General features: G+C 38.9%; 1 protein-coding gene across 1 annotated transcript in view; it reads right to left on the bottom strand.

Annotated features, from left to right (window-relative positions):
* Positions 1-6,035: 6,035 nt before the first annotated feature.
* The window catches only part of LOC121659474, a 49,913-nt gene continuing 41,525 nt past the window's right edge, over positions 6,036-14,423 (bottom strand). Inside the window, exons 3-4 of the mRNA XM_042017570.1 lie at positions 9,709-9,951; positions 6,036-7,333 (exon numbers count right to left, since the gene is read on the bottom strand). Of these exons, the coding sequence (XP_041873504.1) occupies positions 7,218-7,333; positions 9,709-9,951 (359 nt within the window). The 3' untranslated portion in view covers positions 6,036-7,217. The remainder of the gene's footprint in view (positions 7,334-9,708; positions 9,952-14,423) is intronic.

The following is a 14,423-nucleotide window of genomic DNA, read 5'->3' as shown; positions in this document are numbered from 1 at the left end:
AGTACTGTGTTAATTGCTCTGTTACATACTGACTGTTGACACATTCTCCATAGAGCTTTCATAAATACACTGTTGCAAACAAACTACTAATGACTTTGCTTATTTCCAGCCCATCTTTAAAAGAAATCCAGAATATATACACAGATTAATGATTCCTCTATTTAGCAGTGTGTCTTGTTGCTTGCTATTGTGGAGGCTTGTATAAAGGCAGTATCAATTAAGTAGCAATTATCTATGAAGTGGGAAAAAAAAGTGATGATATAAATAAGTAATGTGCATGAAGTGAGAATTTCTGAAAACAACTCGAGGTGAACTCTGAGGCAAGGGCACCGACTAGTGAACAAACCCTCTCCATCTGCTCTTCTATCTAAAACCATTAGAGCCCAATTTGAGTCTGACTAAACAGCAGTGATACCTGTGGGCCTCCATTGAGATTTTTCACTATATATGACATGCCCTGGAGAAATTTTAAAAAATAGGATGGGAGTTGAGGGAAAAAAATTAGACTCCTAAAAACCACCACTAACAAGCTAATCATATTTAAATTTTTGCTTCAAGTTTCTTTTTGCTGTGACACTTCAGTATAGAAATACAATTATCTAGTTATTAAAAAACAACAAAGAAGCCGCCACCTAAATCCACTGTCACAGTTAGCATGGTGTTTAGTTTCTGACAATGGTCTGCTTCTTCTAAAGGAGAGAGAAAACCCCATGGTGTGCCTCACCTTCCTCAAACAGCAAGCATGTGTGGTTTTCTGAATGCCCCTTCTGATATTGAATTTTGTCATTCTTTAAGAACCTTTCAGAAATGGTCTTTGCCTGCATCATTCAGGCGTAGACATTCATTGCTGTAAATGCAGCATAAGTGTAATTAATTTATTCTTTTTCTTTCTTTTTTTAAAATAATGGTTTCTTCAATTTGTGTGACAGAATAAGATAAAATGAAGTTACTCTTCCTTATATTATTTGCTATCGCATGTCTGTCTCCTGCACTTACACCTTTATTCATTTTGGTCAAGAATATATGACAGTCACCAGGAGCAAGTCACTCATTTATTAGCTCCATTTTATTGATTTATTCATGTCCTGGGCATTTAATCACGTCCAATGAAGAGTAATAAAGCATTCTGACTAACAAAACACATTTTGTATTTTTTCTCTATTTAATGTTCTTGCAAATCTCCCCACTCTATCATACATAATGCAGATGGAGATGTACAAGGTAGACCTTAGATCTGTAAAGGCACTGTCTCTCTTGCAGCCACCCCAATGAAGTTTCAGGTGTCTTTCATTTCATGAGACTGGTGCTTCCAGCCTTGGTTAAACCACACTCAGGCTGTGAACAGCGGTGGTCTCACCGCTCTGTCTCTGTGTGTGCCAGTGCCTATGAATCATTTCAACACAATTTTCTTATCCTAGTTTTGCACAAATGTCTAGTTATAAACCTGCAAAGAAGGTGAAAAATCAAGACCATGCCAGATCAAGCCTGAGCAGACTCTAGGTGGAATGGAGGGAAGAGAATGAGTGTGTGAGCACCACCGAAGAGCTCCTGTCTCCTACCACTGACTCCCCAATTGAGGCTCTGTGAAAGTCCTGTCATCCCAGCATTCAGTCTTCTGTTCACATCTGCTCAAGCCATTGCCTCTGGCTTCTCCCACAGACAGACATTATTCCCTCCCTTTATATGGCTGGTTGATCATGCCATGTTTGATCACCTCTTCCAGATTCTGGTTTTGTGCTATGGACAATCCCAAATCATCTCCAGACACAAGTACATGTGTGTGCAGAAGTTACAGAAATGGGCCTAATTAAGTAAAAGCAATTGGGTGGCAGAAAGAGGAGGGACCACTCCGACCATCCCGTCCTGGTCCCAGGCTGGCCATCCTGCCAGGGCCCAGAATGTGTTCCCTGAAGGCCAGTCCCCGTGGGGCAGTGCTGTGCCCTCCCCATGGGGCAGACCATGTGTGTGGGGTAAGCTTACTACTGGCCAGGAGCTACAAGAGTGGCATTCTGTCACTCCTGCTGCAACTCCAGTGCCAAGGAAAGCATGGTGGGGTAGAGGGAGGAGAGCCAAAAGCTCTTCATTTGCCTCTCCATGCGTGCTGGGCTTGATTGAAACTAATTTTGATTCTATGTTATAATTCAGCATGATATTTACTGCAAACAGACACTTCTGCCTGCTCACAATTGTTTTTCTCAGTTCAGTTATGATGAACCATACAAATTCTTCAAGATCCTGCTCTGTAGTCTCTGCTCTATCTCATTTTTCAAACCATTATCAGATCTTGAAGACAGACATCACCATGAAGCAGGGTGACCAGAAGTCAGAAAAAAGCATTTTTCAAAGAATTCTGGAATTGCAAATAAAAGTCTTTCAACATTATTTTCCTGGGCATGGAAATCAGACATTTCTAAAGAAAACTAAAAGTGGTTTGCTCCTTAAGTTCTGTCTCAGCCTTGGCTTTTGGACCCAGCACTAAGCACAAAAGCTGAACACCGGCTGGAGCCAGGACTTCTTGACAGCACTGCAGCAGATGGAGTCAGCAAACACTGGCTCTAGAGTGTCATTTGCAAAAATTCAAGTTTCCTTGAGAGGATTTCAGAGTTCAACTCCATTTACAGAGTCCTTTAGAGAGAGCTCTTGCAAGGATTTTTGAGGACTTGAACTTCTCAATGTGAGAATAAGAGTGTGGATTATTCCAGAGATTAATTCTAGGGAGCCGGAAGATGTTAGGTTCTTGGGGTCTTGACTGCTTGTGCTTGGGTTTGCCATGAATGTGGGAGCCTAAAACTTCCTTGGCAGGATTGCTTCTGAAAAAGGCTATGGCTGTGCTTAGGTTGGCAAAAGCAACTTATGCTACCACACTTTCATTAGAACACTCCTGATCAATCTTCTGTTTGCCTGCTAAACTGGTCTTTTATTAATTCAGACTTGGGTTATTTTAGCAATGATAAGAGATCAGCAACAGTCAGGTTTCTTAGTTGCTTATTTACAATATTGTACCTAATCTTGGTTTGTTTGGTTGGTTGGTTTTTTTTTTTCAGATTTTTTGTTTTAAATACATGAAAACCCAGACAACCAGAGAACCTTTCTTTGCTTGCATACCTGACTACACACCTTGACACATCAGTCTGTTTTACCAGTGATGCTCCCAAAGGTCTGACTCCTAAGGCTTCCTACTTCTAATACTGGTGTTGGGTTCTTTCATCATCTCAGCTATTTCTCCTTACAGCACTATTCAGCAGCATCCCTTCGTGTCTGTGTAGAGTCATATATACATATATAGCTCGTGTTTCAGATTTGGAACTGGGATTTTTAGATTAACTGCTTCTATAAAAAAAGGCAATGTTTTCCTTTTATTTTCTTGAAGAGTTTTGAGACTAATGTGTCAAAAGTCTTCAACCAAACCTGCAAAGAAAAAATATTTCTATTTTCTCTTTACAAAACCTGTGTAGAAGAAAAATCTTAGGATCTCAAAGGGTTTGGCCATGCCTAATTTAAACATTATCTTAGTTGATTTTAACAGTTCCTATGAGTTGAGGTGTTTGAACTAGCAATCCTGAACACAGTGAAGTTAGTACAAACCGGGGAATGCTGGGAAGGCAGCACTAGGAGTAAGATTGCCTCATGGCTGTGTGAAGACAGGTGAAGTGCCCTGTGTAAATACTACATCTCTGTGGGTTCTCAGTCAGTGAAATGAGGAAACTATACTTATTTTATTAATCAAGTGCTTTGAAGTCCTTAGATAAAAGGAGAACCTTCAATGTCTTGAAAGTCCTGAATAGATCGGTTCCTACCTTCATCTAAGTGCTGTTGAGAACCTCAAATACTGTATTTCCTCACCTAGAGTGAGCAATTCAATCCAATGTGCTCAGGGAAACCCTAAACACACAGACAGAACTAAGCTTTAAAAAAAAAAATCCATAACTTGTGATGTATGTCCACCTCGTTAAAACAAAAAATAGGAAAAAAAAAGGTTACCTATTCTTCAATGTAGGGATCTAACGAGGAAGAGCAAGGCTCAGTTGCTTTTTCTACTTCAAGGAAATCAGATACACTTTTTCCTACCTTTTAGGCAAATCCTGACTATCAGATTATCAAAGTCCTTTCTGGGGACACTCACTTCATTTTATATTCAAATTTAAAATTAAGTAGGTTGGCTCTGGGTCTGGATGTCTCTGTGGATCTTGCATTAAGTGATTCAACTAAACCTGCCTGGAAAGCATATGTCACAGCAAGGAACATGCCATTCTTCTCTAATATTCCTACCAGCACATATAAAAGCAGGAAGGTAGATGGCTCTGTGGCTCTTGGATGCAAATTAAACGAACCAACAATGTTCCAAATCATGATCATATATCTCATACTGAACTCATAAAAAGAGATTACAAAAGGAGAAGTATAGTGGAGTCCTTTGGTTTGACATTCTCAGCTGCAAAACAGAATAATAGTTTTCTACCTATTTAATATGTAAATATCTTTCTTACATTAGATTTGTCTTCACGAACTGCCACAGTGAAGAAAGACTTTTAAAAAGGAGATAATATGAGGATAAGTAGGTGAATTATGGAGAAAAAAAATAAAAGATTAAGTTTAAGAACAGCTACTAGTCACTAGCATGTGGAGATGTATTAATGCACTTATTTTTTTCTGCTACATATTAGTCCCTTATTAGCATGTTTTACCTGAGCTTGTCACAGTCTTATTTCCAAATTACAACAAATTACAACATTAATAAGTTAAAATTATATATTTGAGATATTTTAATACTTGAGATATTTTAAAAGGTGAGGCAAATTTAAAAATGCCGTCACACGTAGCAAAACAACTACAACATATAAATGGTAACTAATGAAAACATGTATTTCATGAAAATATATGTTGCATAAGTATTTTGGATGTTTAATATGCAACTACTTTGACAGACAATTTCATCAAAGGATAGTCACATAGGCTGACTTTCTTTTAAGTTTAGCATGGTGGAAGAAGAACCGAAGTATTCACTATTTTTAGAAATAACTGAGTTTTTCAGTTCGTGTTCATGTAACTCACTTAATGACATTAAGCAAGAAATTATTCTACCATTGGTAGCAAAATCTCTGCAAAATCTGTAACAGGTATTTATCTCCAAACCCCTTCAATTAAAACTAACATAACTGAAACATAATTTGAAAGACTTTTTTTTCTCCATAGCATTGATAATGTTTAAACACATACCTGCAAATAACTTCAGTTTATGGACAACTTTTCAGATACTCTTAAGATAGCTGAGCAGCCTTAGACTTTGAATGCCTTTTAGTTGAGGCAATCAACAGCTGGCTGCCCAAAATTTGTGTGGCCATCACTAGGGCTGGTCTTGGTTGCAGACAAATATACGATAACCCTCAGTACCCATTTTGCTTTTGACTCCGTCCCCCATGTGTTTAGACATAGCTCCTGCTTTTACTGTAAAAACTGTTAAATATATCACAGATATTCTCAGGAGTCCTGAAATTGTATATGGCAAGATTTAGGTAACAGAGTGTATGACAACAGAATAGTAGGTTCTGTGTCATTCAGTGTTTCTGTTTCCTGGAAGTATGGTTAGTATGAAATATTCAGTGGCTACCTGGCCATAAAAAAGGCAGATCCCCAACCATGGGCACTTGTAAAACCTGAAAGTTTTACAAGTGTCCTGCCCTTCACCATATGCATGTAAGATGACAACTAAATGTTCCTTGCCTTCCCCATAAAACCTGCCCATCTAGGTTGGGATGGCCTGCTCAGGTAAGGAAGGGTTTATTTCAGTGCAAGTATTGGAAGCAGGAATTCTTCTTACCCATCTTAAATGTGCTCTCTCCAGGCGTCACATGCAGCAGATTGGTACAAGTGATATGCCATAAAGATTGCAAAGAATACTTGGCCAATATTTAAACTTGAAATTGTCTCTTCCTAAAATGCATCTTTATGACATGTATGCTTCACGTAAAAATGCTACAGAAGTTTACTGTGCACAAAAGGAACTAGAAATATTGTGAATCAAAGTGTTTCATGTTTGTATTTTATTTTACATGTTTAGATTTTAAAATTTTCTGAACAATGTTTAATAGGCAGGAAAGCTATCTTACAACTTTTACCAGACAATGCACCTAATAACTATAGTTTAACATGCCCATCCTTTCTGAAATTCACCTCTACATCCATGCTTGCTCCTTTAAAATCCTCATGCTGGCCAAACACGTATATCAGTATCAGAACATTTGCAGCTGCTTCCTGGCTCTTTTTAGTGCTCTGCAGTGATCTGCTTTTCTCTTGCTTTCCCATTGGCAAAGCTCATGTCGAAAAGTGACCTGATCCTCGTGGCAGTTTTCACCAGGACTAGTGTACCATTTCAGGGTTGAGTCAATCCCTGATTTTTCCTCTCTTGTAATCTGTGCCTCTAACAGAAGTCCTCTAAGGGAATTTGCTTTGGGCTTTCTAGCCAAGGTTTGTAGTGATATTTACCAAGAAATTCAGAAAACTGATAAGGAAAAAAAAAAAAAGGACTTCTTCATTGGCATATGTTTAAAAAAGAAAAAAGAATCTGTCTCTGCATTCCTCAATTTCCACACTCAGAGCTTTCAGTTTCATGGCAATCTTAGTCCATTTCATGCTGGAGATGTGTCAAACTGAGAGCCAAGGGAAAAGGAAGGATTGCTTAGTGGACAGAGGTTAGCAATATTATTATACACCTAAAATAAAATCATCCTCATTTTTAGAGATCAAAGTAAACCCAGGATATATATTTTTCATGGTTTTTTTCTCCACATTTACTCAAAGCAGGCAGACGGATTTGAGGGTCAGTGAAATAACAGAGGAGGACCTGCCCAAACCTAATTCATTCATTTTCTGGTAATGCTGGTAGGAAAAAATCTTGGAGATCACTTCTGTGCTGTAGAGGAGGAGGAGCTCAGCTGCTCATGCTTGTTAACAACTGAAATGAAGCAAATAATTTCCGTGAGCAATCTCTTGGGAAAATGTTGCCTGTTGGGTCTGTTTGTGAAGTGTCTGAGAAGATCATTCAATTCTTGGATTTCTCCATTCCTTTTGAATATTTAGTTACTTCCTATTTTCATTAATCTTGGTGTGGGACCATTCACAAACACTTTACTGCATGTTCTTGAAATAAGTACTATGCATTGTTTTGGTTTTCTGCATAATTTTTTTTCAGCTACAACTTAAGTAGAAAATTGCAAGAGTTACATCTCACAGTGCAATTTTGAAGCTGACTTTGTAGAACTAGTGCAGCAGTTCATCTCCAAAGCCTGCACTTCATAAATATGTATGTCAGTAAATGCTGTGGTCTTGAATGTTCCTGGAAAGGAAATAAAAGATTGGTGAGAGTGAAGTCAAACTAAAATTTAGTTTGGAACTCTAATATGAATGTTTATAAATTATTAATAAATTTATAATTTTTCCCAGTATTTGGGGAAAATTGTGATTCCATAACATTCTTCTGTTTTTCCAAAATACACTTTTCTAAGTAGGAAAGTTAAGCAGGTGCCTGACCTATACAGTATAGAAAAAAAACTGAAATGCCCACGTGGACACTGGATGTGATTGAAAGAAGAGGTGATTGCTCTGTCCAGAACCACTTTCTCTAATTTGCTGGGTGTCCCCTGATGGAGCTATTCACAAAGTTCAGAACAGCTCATATAACACACTATCATACAGTACTATGTGTCTATAACATTTTCATCACTAGCCTTGTGGTCGATGTTGGGGCCACAATCCTATGAACTCATGCTCATTCACCTGGGGAAAGCAGGATCTCTTAGCACTTCCTTTGCTGTGCTGAGCAAAGCTTTAACATTCTAAGGGTACAGGAGCTACTTTAAAATAAAGACCATATATAAATCACTGTGTTATGCACATTAGTAGGGCTCTTCTTGTCTATTTCTTTCAAATTTTCTTTTTATTACCATTTTTACTTTCAGCATGTTCCATCCAGTTTCACACCACTATTGTCCTGTATTTTTTTTAAAACTCATTTGTATATTGCTCATATCCCTTGCACTCTCACTTTATTTTTGTTAAGCAAAAACGACTCTTCTTCTTTAACAATTTATTTTGCTTTGCTTCCTTTTTTCTTCTTCCAGGCTAATCTTGGCACTCTGTACTGCTCTTTCTGCCCTCTAACGCCATCTGTGTCTTCTCTCCATGGCCCCTCCACAAATCTTAATTTATAATATTATTCATAAATAATACTTAGCATTTACATATCCTTTTACAAATATTAATTAATTAGTGCTCATGTACTTGTAGAGAGCAAGCACATTGTCCTCACTTGACAGATGGGGAAACAACAACTGAGAGCACACTGTCCGCCCTCTTCTTTCATGGTGCCTAACACAATGGGGCCTCCTGCAATATTTGGTTTATAGACATTAATGTAACAAATATTAACTGCAGCAATAAGTGATTTAATCAGAACAGAAATTGAATTGGAATGCAACAGAGGTGTTCCTGCACTTACATTTGATTTTAATTCCAACAGAGCACCTAACCCAGAGTATTGCTCTCCTAATACTATTATGAAGGTACTTCAGTGCTCTCCATCACTGAAACAGCTGGACACCTCAAGATGTTTCAAAGGAGAAAACTGCCCTCCAGAGCAGAGAAGGAAAACACTGCAGAATTTCAATTTTTGAGGAAAAAACACCCTCTCTCCACTCACCAGGAGGAAAAAAAACCCAAAACCCAACCATCAAAGTACCTAAAATCTGGCTTTGATAAGCTTTTTGCCTTAAATATTGTTTTTCAGTTTTTAGGGTCTAATATAATACAAAGGGCTGGAAATTTTATTTTTAAAAGGATTATTATGATTAGCCTTATTACATTTAGTGTCCAGAATCAGGGAGCTGCTTTATCAGGTTTTCCTGAACCCCAAAGGCCCATTGTATTTGCAAGAGTACATGTCTAAATATTGGACATTACTGAATCTATTTGACTAAGTTACTACCAGTAGCACAGCAGCTGCTGTACCGTTTTCTAACCTAACATGTGTTTGCCACCCATATTATCAGATTTACACAGAGGTTGTTGTTGCCAAAAGCAGAAGAGAGGTAAATTCCAACACTGTGACCCTTTGCAATCAAGAAACCTGCATTTATTCCAGTGCCTCTCCATGGAACCCAAGGGAATGGCTCCCAGTGAACCCAGAAATTCATCCACAAAAATGAGTATAGATTCAGTCTTACAGATAATCAGGTCTCACTGTGAAAAACAGTGAGCCACTGCACTAAAGAAAAGTTTGGGGAAAGAATGTTTTGGAAAAAAAATTAAGGTAAGAAAATAATAACACTCCAAGTAACCTAAAAAATGGGAATTCACATGTCTTAATATATTTAAATATGTGTATGCCTATAAACCTGCACACACCCCTCCTGTACCCTTCACATTAACGCTGTTGGGAATTTGCCTGGAAGTGAGCTCAACGTCAATGTCAAGCATCCAGAACGAGCACTGCTGCACTGGACAGCGGTGACTAACATAATTCTCCTTCCTCATAGCTCTTAACACGATGCCCCCAGCTGGCGTCCCCGCCCCACAGGAGCAGTGGCTTAGGCAAAGGTGCAGCAAAGCAAAGCAGAGCGGAGGAGAGCAAAGGCAGCAGCTGGAGCACCAGAGAGATCATGGCTTTTGGGGAATATTTTGCAAAAGGGACGGTCACCAATTTTAACTACAGACCCGCGACAATGAAAAATCCACGGATGAGGGGCCGGTTTTCCTTTTGCTCTCCCAGAGATTCCCGAAGCAGCTTCAACTCGAGGGGAGAGGAGAGCGCCTGGACAGGGCGGCGGTTGCCGGACCCCAGGCGCCATCTCGTGGATGTCGGGTGAACTGTCGCCGCCTGCTCCGGGACAGGCAGGGCGGCCTGCGCCGAGGGTGTTGCTGCTCCTGTAGCCGCCAGGCAGGTGCACGGAAACTGCCCTTCCGTAGGCCCAAAAATTCACTTAAATCCTCGTTTCTGCCAGGTGTCCCCGCTTCCTGGCATTGCCTTTGCTCTGCTGGCTGTGGGACGGAGCCCACAGCTCTCACCTCGGTGGCGGTTCCCTGCTCAAGGGCGGTGTTGTGTCAGAGCCGAAGCGGTGATATGAGAAATGTTCCTGCACCAACAGACCTTGGGACTGCCTGCGTGCCTACCAAAGACAAGGAAATTGGCTTTGTCTCATGACATATATATTAGGCTACAAAAGAAACTTGAGAGACAGAGATCTCGGCGCCAATGAGTGATATTTTCCTCTTTGCAAGATAGTGTTTGCAATAACTGTATCTTCCAGGTCAAAGCATGTTGTGCCTAGCTGGGTTGAAGAAACTTAGCAGGAGTCTGTGTCTGTGAGTGTGGATGTGCTTGAACAATTTATTAGTCAGTGGACTTTTTAATTATAAACAAAAGGGGATTTTGATTCTGTATTTAAATAATCTGCAGCTACAACCAGACCCTATGTACAATCTTACCTGTGCAAACTGTATAGTTAATGGATCATTCAGTTCTTGAAGTATAGGTTTTTCATTAATGTCTTGAGCCTTCTGATTTCATCTGTACAATGCTGATGTGATGATCCACGGCACAATATTCGGCTGTTTCTCAGGTGATTTAACAAACCTACCAGAAGGCTGCTCCAGGGATTTTGATACCTCAGCTAACTTGAACATGTCAGTACCTTTCTATATTGTTTATGGAAGCCTTAGGTTTACACTCCTTTCTAAAGCCATTTCTTTTAGCATTCCTGAGTACAGTTTTCTGGCCCCAAAGATAAGGAGACTTTGTGTTGTTTAATGTCCTCCCCAGTGAATGAGGGGAAAAAATGCATAGTACATTAAATGAACTAAAATATGAATTCAATAACCTCCTTCTTTCAAAACAGAAAATAATTCTTCAGTATGCTGTTTTATTCCTCTTTGTTGGTCTTAGTAACTTGGACTTACTATCTTTTCCTAGTGACTTTAGATTCCCTCTTCAGTTAACTTCCTGACTTCTGATTTGTACTTTGTCCATTTTCCTTTGTATTATAACCAGCTTGATCAATTAGATTGGAAGGTTTGCAACAGTTTTTTCAGCCTTTTTGTGAACCATAGAGAGTGATACTTGCAATTCTTCTGCCAGTAAGAAAGAGGAAATGCAGAGTCTTATAAAAATACACAAAAATGCCAAAAGAATAAAAAATTTGTTTTAAAACTTAAAAATGTTTTACAGGGATTTTGGATTAGAGCTAGTTGACATACCCTTAAATCAAAATACAGGACACAGGATATTTGTGGGTAAGGATGTACACTTGGGAGCTGGGAGGACCCTCTCAAGAAGTTTCCTTCTGACATTTATGTTCTCGGTAAGCTGTCTAAACACATGGATGACAACTAACTGTGACCTATCAACCAGTGGTGTTTCCCAAACAACTGGTTGATCTCTAGAGTTTATTTCCACCAGCTGGAGTGACACAACAAACAGCTGCACATTTGTTAAATACTTTCCTTGTATTACTTTTCCATGTGAGCCACTACTGCAAGTGTCACAGGGATGCTACTCACTCATTAATGGAAAGGGAGCTTGCTCACAAAATGTCAAGAGGGGAGAAAGCCACCTTGGAAAGCTGCATCTGTTAAGTTGTGGTTTCCACTATGAAAGCACTTGAAAACTTTTAAGCTATGGAGTTTGATATGTGCCATAATTATCAAAGAAAGAAACAGCGAGGAGGAAATTTTACCTAAAGCAGGAGCAAAGGAGAAGCAGAATAAGAGTTAATCTTTTTCTCTCAAGTTATGTTGAATTACAGCATAAAATGCTGACTCTTGATATTTGTGAGTAACTTTACTCACATAGAAAGTCCTTGACTTCTGTGAGATGACTCTCTATTACTTGTTCTTCTCTTGTTCCTTCCATCTACTCTCAGTGTTTAGAGAGTATTTCAGCAGCAGTTGTTTGACAGAAGAGATCAGGAGCAGACCTAAAGGATCCATTTATGGCTAAGAGCTTTATGGCTAATCAATTTTTCACTGTTATTAAACACCATACTTTGTGACTGACCTTTTTTTTCCAAAAATATTTCAGCTGGGCAAAAAGAAGATGTCAAACGAAGTATCCAAAACAAATTATCTCCTTTTCTTCACTAAAAAAAGAAATTGAGACTTCCAGGGAGTTGCAGTGCAAACACAGGAAGGAGCAGCGTGTTCCTCTCAGGAGTAAATTGCTATGCATTGTGAGTAAAAGTAGGATAATTTTACTACATATCAATAAGCTGATAACATACAATGCACATAAGTATCTGTATTCATGCATAGATCCTGATTCACTGCTCTGACCAGAAAGTTTATGTATACAGTATAGATGACACTGAAAGCTACAGGCACGATATAAATTAGTTATTGTATAGACTCACATATATTCTTTCCTCTTCTGGCAGCCCCATGGGAGTCAATATTAAGAAAAGCTGTAGCTAAGTGTTTATACCATTACAAGCTTAACATCCTTATGGCTTTCATGAATACCAAATGAGCTTAATAGCAGTGGAAGCAGGACACTGTTAGGTTCTTGTTTTGCTGGTGCAACTGCTGACAGAAAGGATTTGTACCACTTGATCCATGTGCACATGTATGCTCTATCTCACCAAAATCATGGCCCATGTAAATTGCTTATAAAAAGGCTTAGAAGGTATAGCTGCTATACCTGATACATGAAATCATTACCTAATAAGAAGCTGCAAAACTGCCTCTGTGATAAGGATGCTTAGGTGCTGTGTGCAAACTTATCGGGATGGAGAAATTATAAATTGTCCTAGACACAGGATGAAAGAAAGGCTGTTCAAATGAAAACATCTAGTGCTGTTGAACATGCAACAAAGATTTGGTGCGATGCAAATATGGAAGTAGCATGGTAGAGATAAGAGCAGAAACACAGAGGTGAAGATGTGCTCCAAGGGAAGGCTTCTGGGGATGCCAGTCCCCTTGACAAGGGCAGGTTGGACTTCAGTTCTTGCTCTGATTGTCCCTGTTCAAACTGTGTTAGGACCATGTCTGTGCAGTAGACTGACCGACTTTTTGCCACAGAACCAAGCCTCTGGTCACTCTTTAAAACAAGCCTGGTGCTAAGACTTCTTCCCTGTATCTCTGCTGGCAGTGACGTTCTTGAAACCCTGACACTTATTTATTGAACTCAAAGACATCTCGGATAACAGCAGCAGAAACAACAAAGCTATATTGATCAGCGGCCTCAGGGAACACGAATGAACCCACATGACACCCTGGAGTATCTTTTTCCAGAGCTTTAGTCTAGAAGACACATTTCCTCAAAAAAGTCTGAAGAGCTCCAATGACTACCAGAAGCTCTTTCCTCTGATTTAGAGGATGCTGGATTATATCCAGCGCGAGAAGTTCTCAACTCTTTATTTTTTTCTAAGACACAATTGCACTGTTCACTTAATTGAACATTCATGTGCTTTATACCACAAATGTCACTAGGCATTTCATAAGTATAAATTAAAGGACAAGTGATCTGAAATACTCTAATAGTATGATGTGTTCCTAGTGACTAAAATATCTGATGCCTTAGTGATAAAAATATATAAACATATAAAGGAATAAATAATTAAGTAAATATAAAAGAAAGCACTTAAAGATGGTGTTGGTGAAGGAAGCAAATTTTATAAGAAACAGAACTTTGAAAAGAGTAGTCTCCTCTCTAGATAATGATTAGTGCATATGATATGAAGGAAGATGTAGTTTGAGTATTTTCATGTAGTTTTTATCCTTTGCTCTCCGTTTCTGTTTTTCATCTTTTTGCATGGACTACTTCTCTGACAATTTGAGCAATCTGTTCTCAGAAATTTAGTACAAAGTGGCCATCAGACTGCCCTCTTCAGCCACTGCAACAGGCACCTTCAGAAGTTGACTCATCTGACTGGTACACTTCTCAGAGGTACAGAAGTAGTTTTGGGGCATCCTTGCAACTGCCTGTTGTTTCGTATCTAAAAAGAAGAATGATTTGCAATCTCTTAAGCTTCTGAGAAAAATTATGTGAGTCCTTCCTGTATTTTCTTCTTCCTAATATTTTTTCAGTGACCATATATATCCTTGTTTCATTGGCATCTAAATATGTAATTTTTCCTTCATATATGAAAATATTTTTTTTTCTATTTAATTTTAATTTCTGTGCAGGATTCCAGAGGTCAGATATTTTTAATATGTGTTTCAGCATGGAAATGAAAAGTGAAGATTTATAAATGATTTTGGGAAAGAGCATGTAAAAAATCTGTACTACCTGTTGATTTATATGTAGGGAGTTTTTATCTTTTTTTTATAAGGCAGGAAATCTTGAACATAGGCCAGGTGTGCCAGGGCACTGACACAGGGCCTGTTGCAGGAGCAGCAGAGTGTTTGGCTGTGAGTGCCCAGGGATGCAGGCAGCC

The sequence above is a fragment of the Corvus kubaryi genome, unplaced genomic scaffold (assembly GCF_017639235.1).
Source record: "Corvus kubaryi isolate FWS band 111438036 unplaced genomic scaffold, C.kubaryi_AGA036_p1.0 137, whole genome shotgun sequence".
In the NCBI taxonomy this organism is placed as follows: domain Eukaryota; kingdom Metazoa; phylum Chordata; class Aves; order Passeriformes; family Corvidae; genus Corvus; species Corvus kubaryi.
The sequence above is the reverse complement of the archived record's forward strand: the minus strand, read 5'-3'. Positions and strand labels throughout refer to the sequence as shown.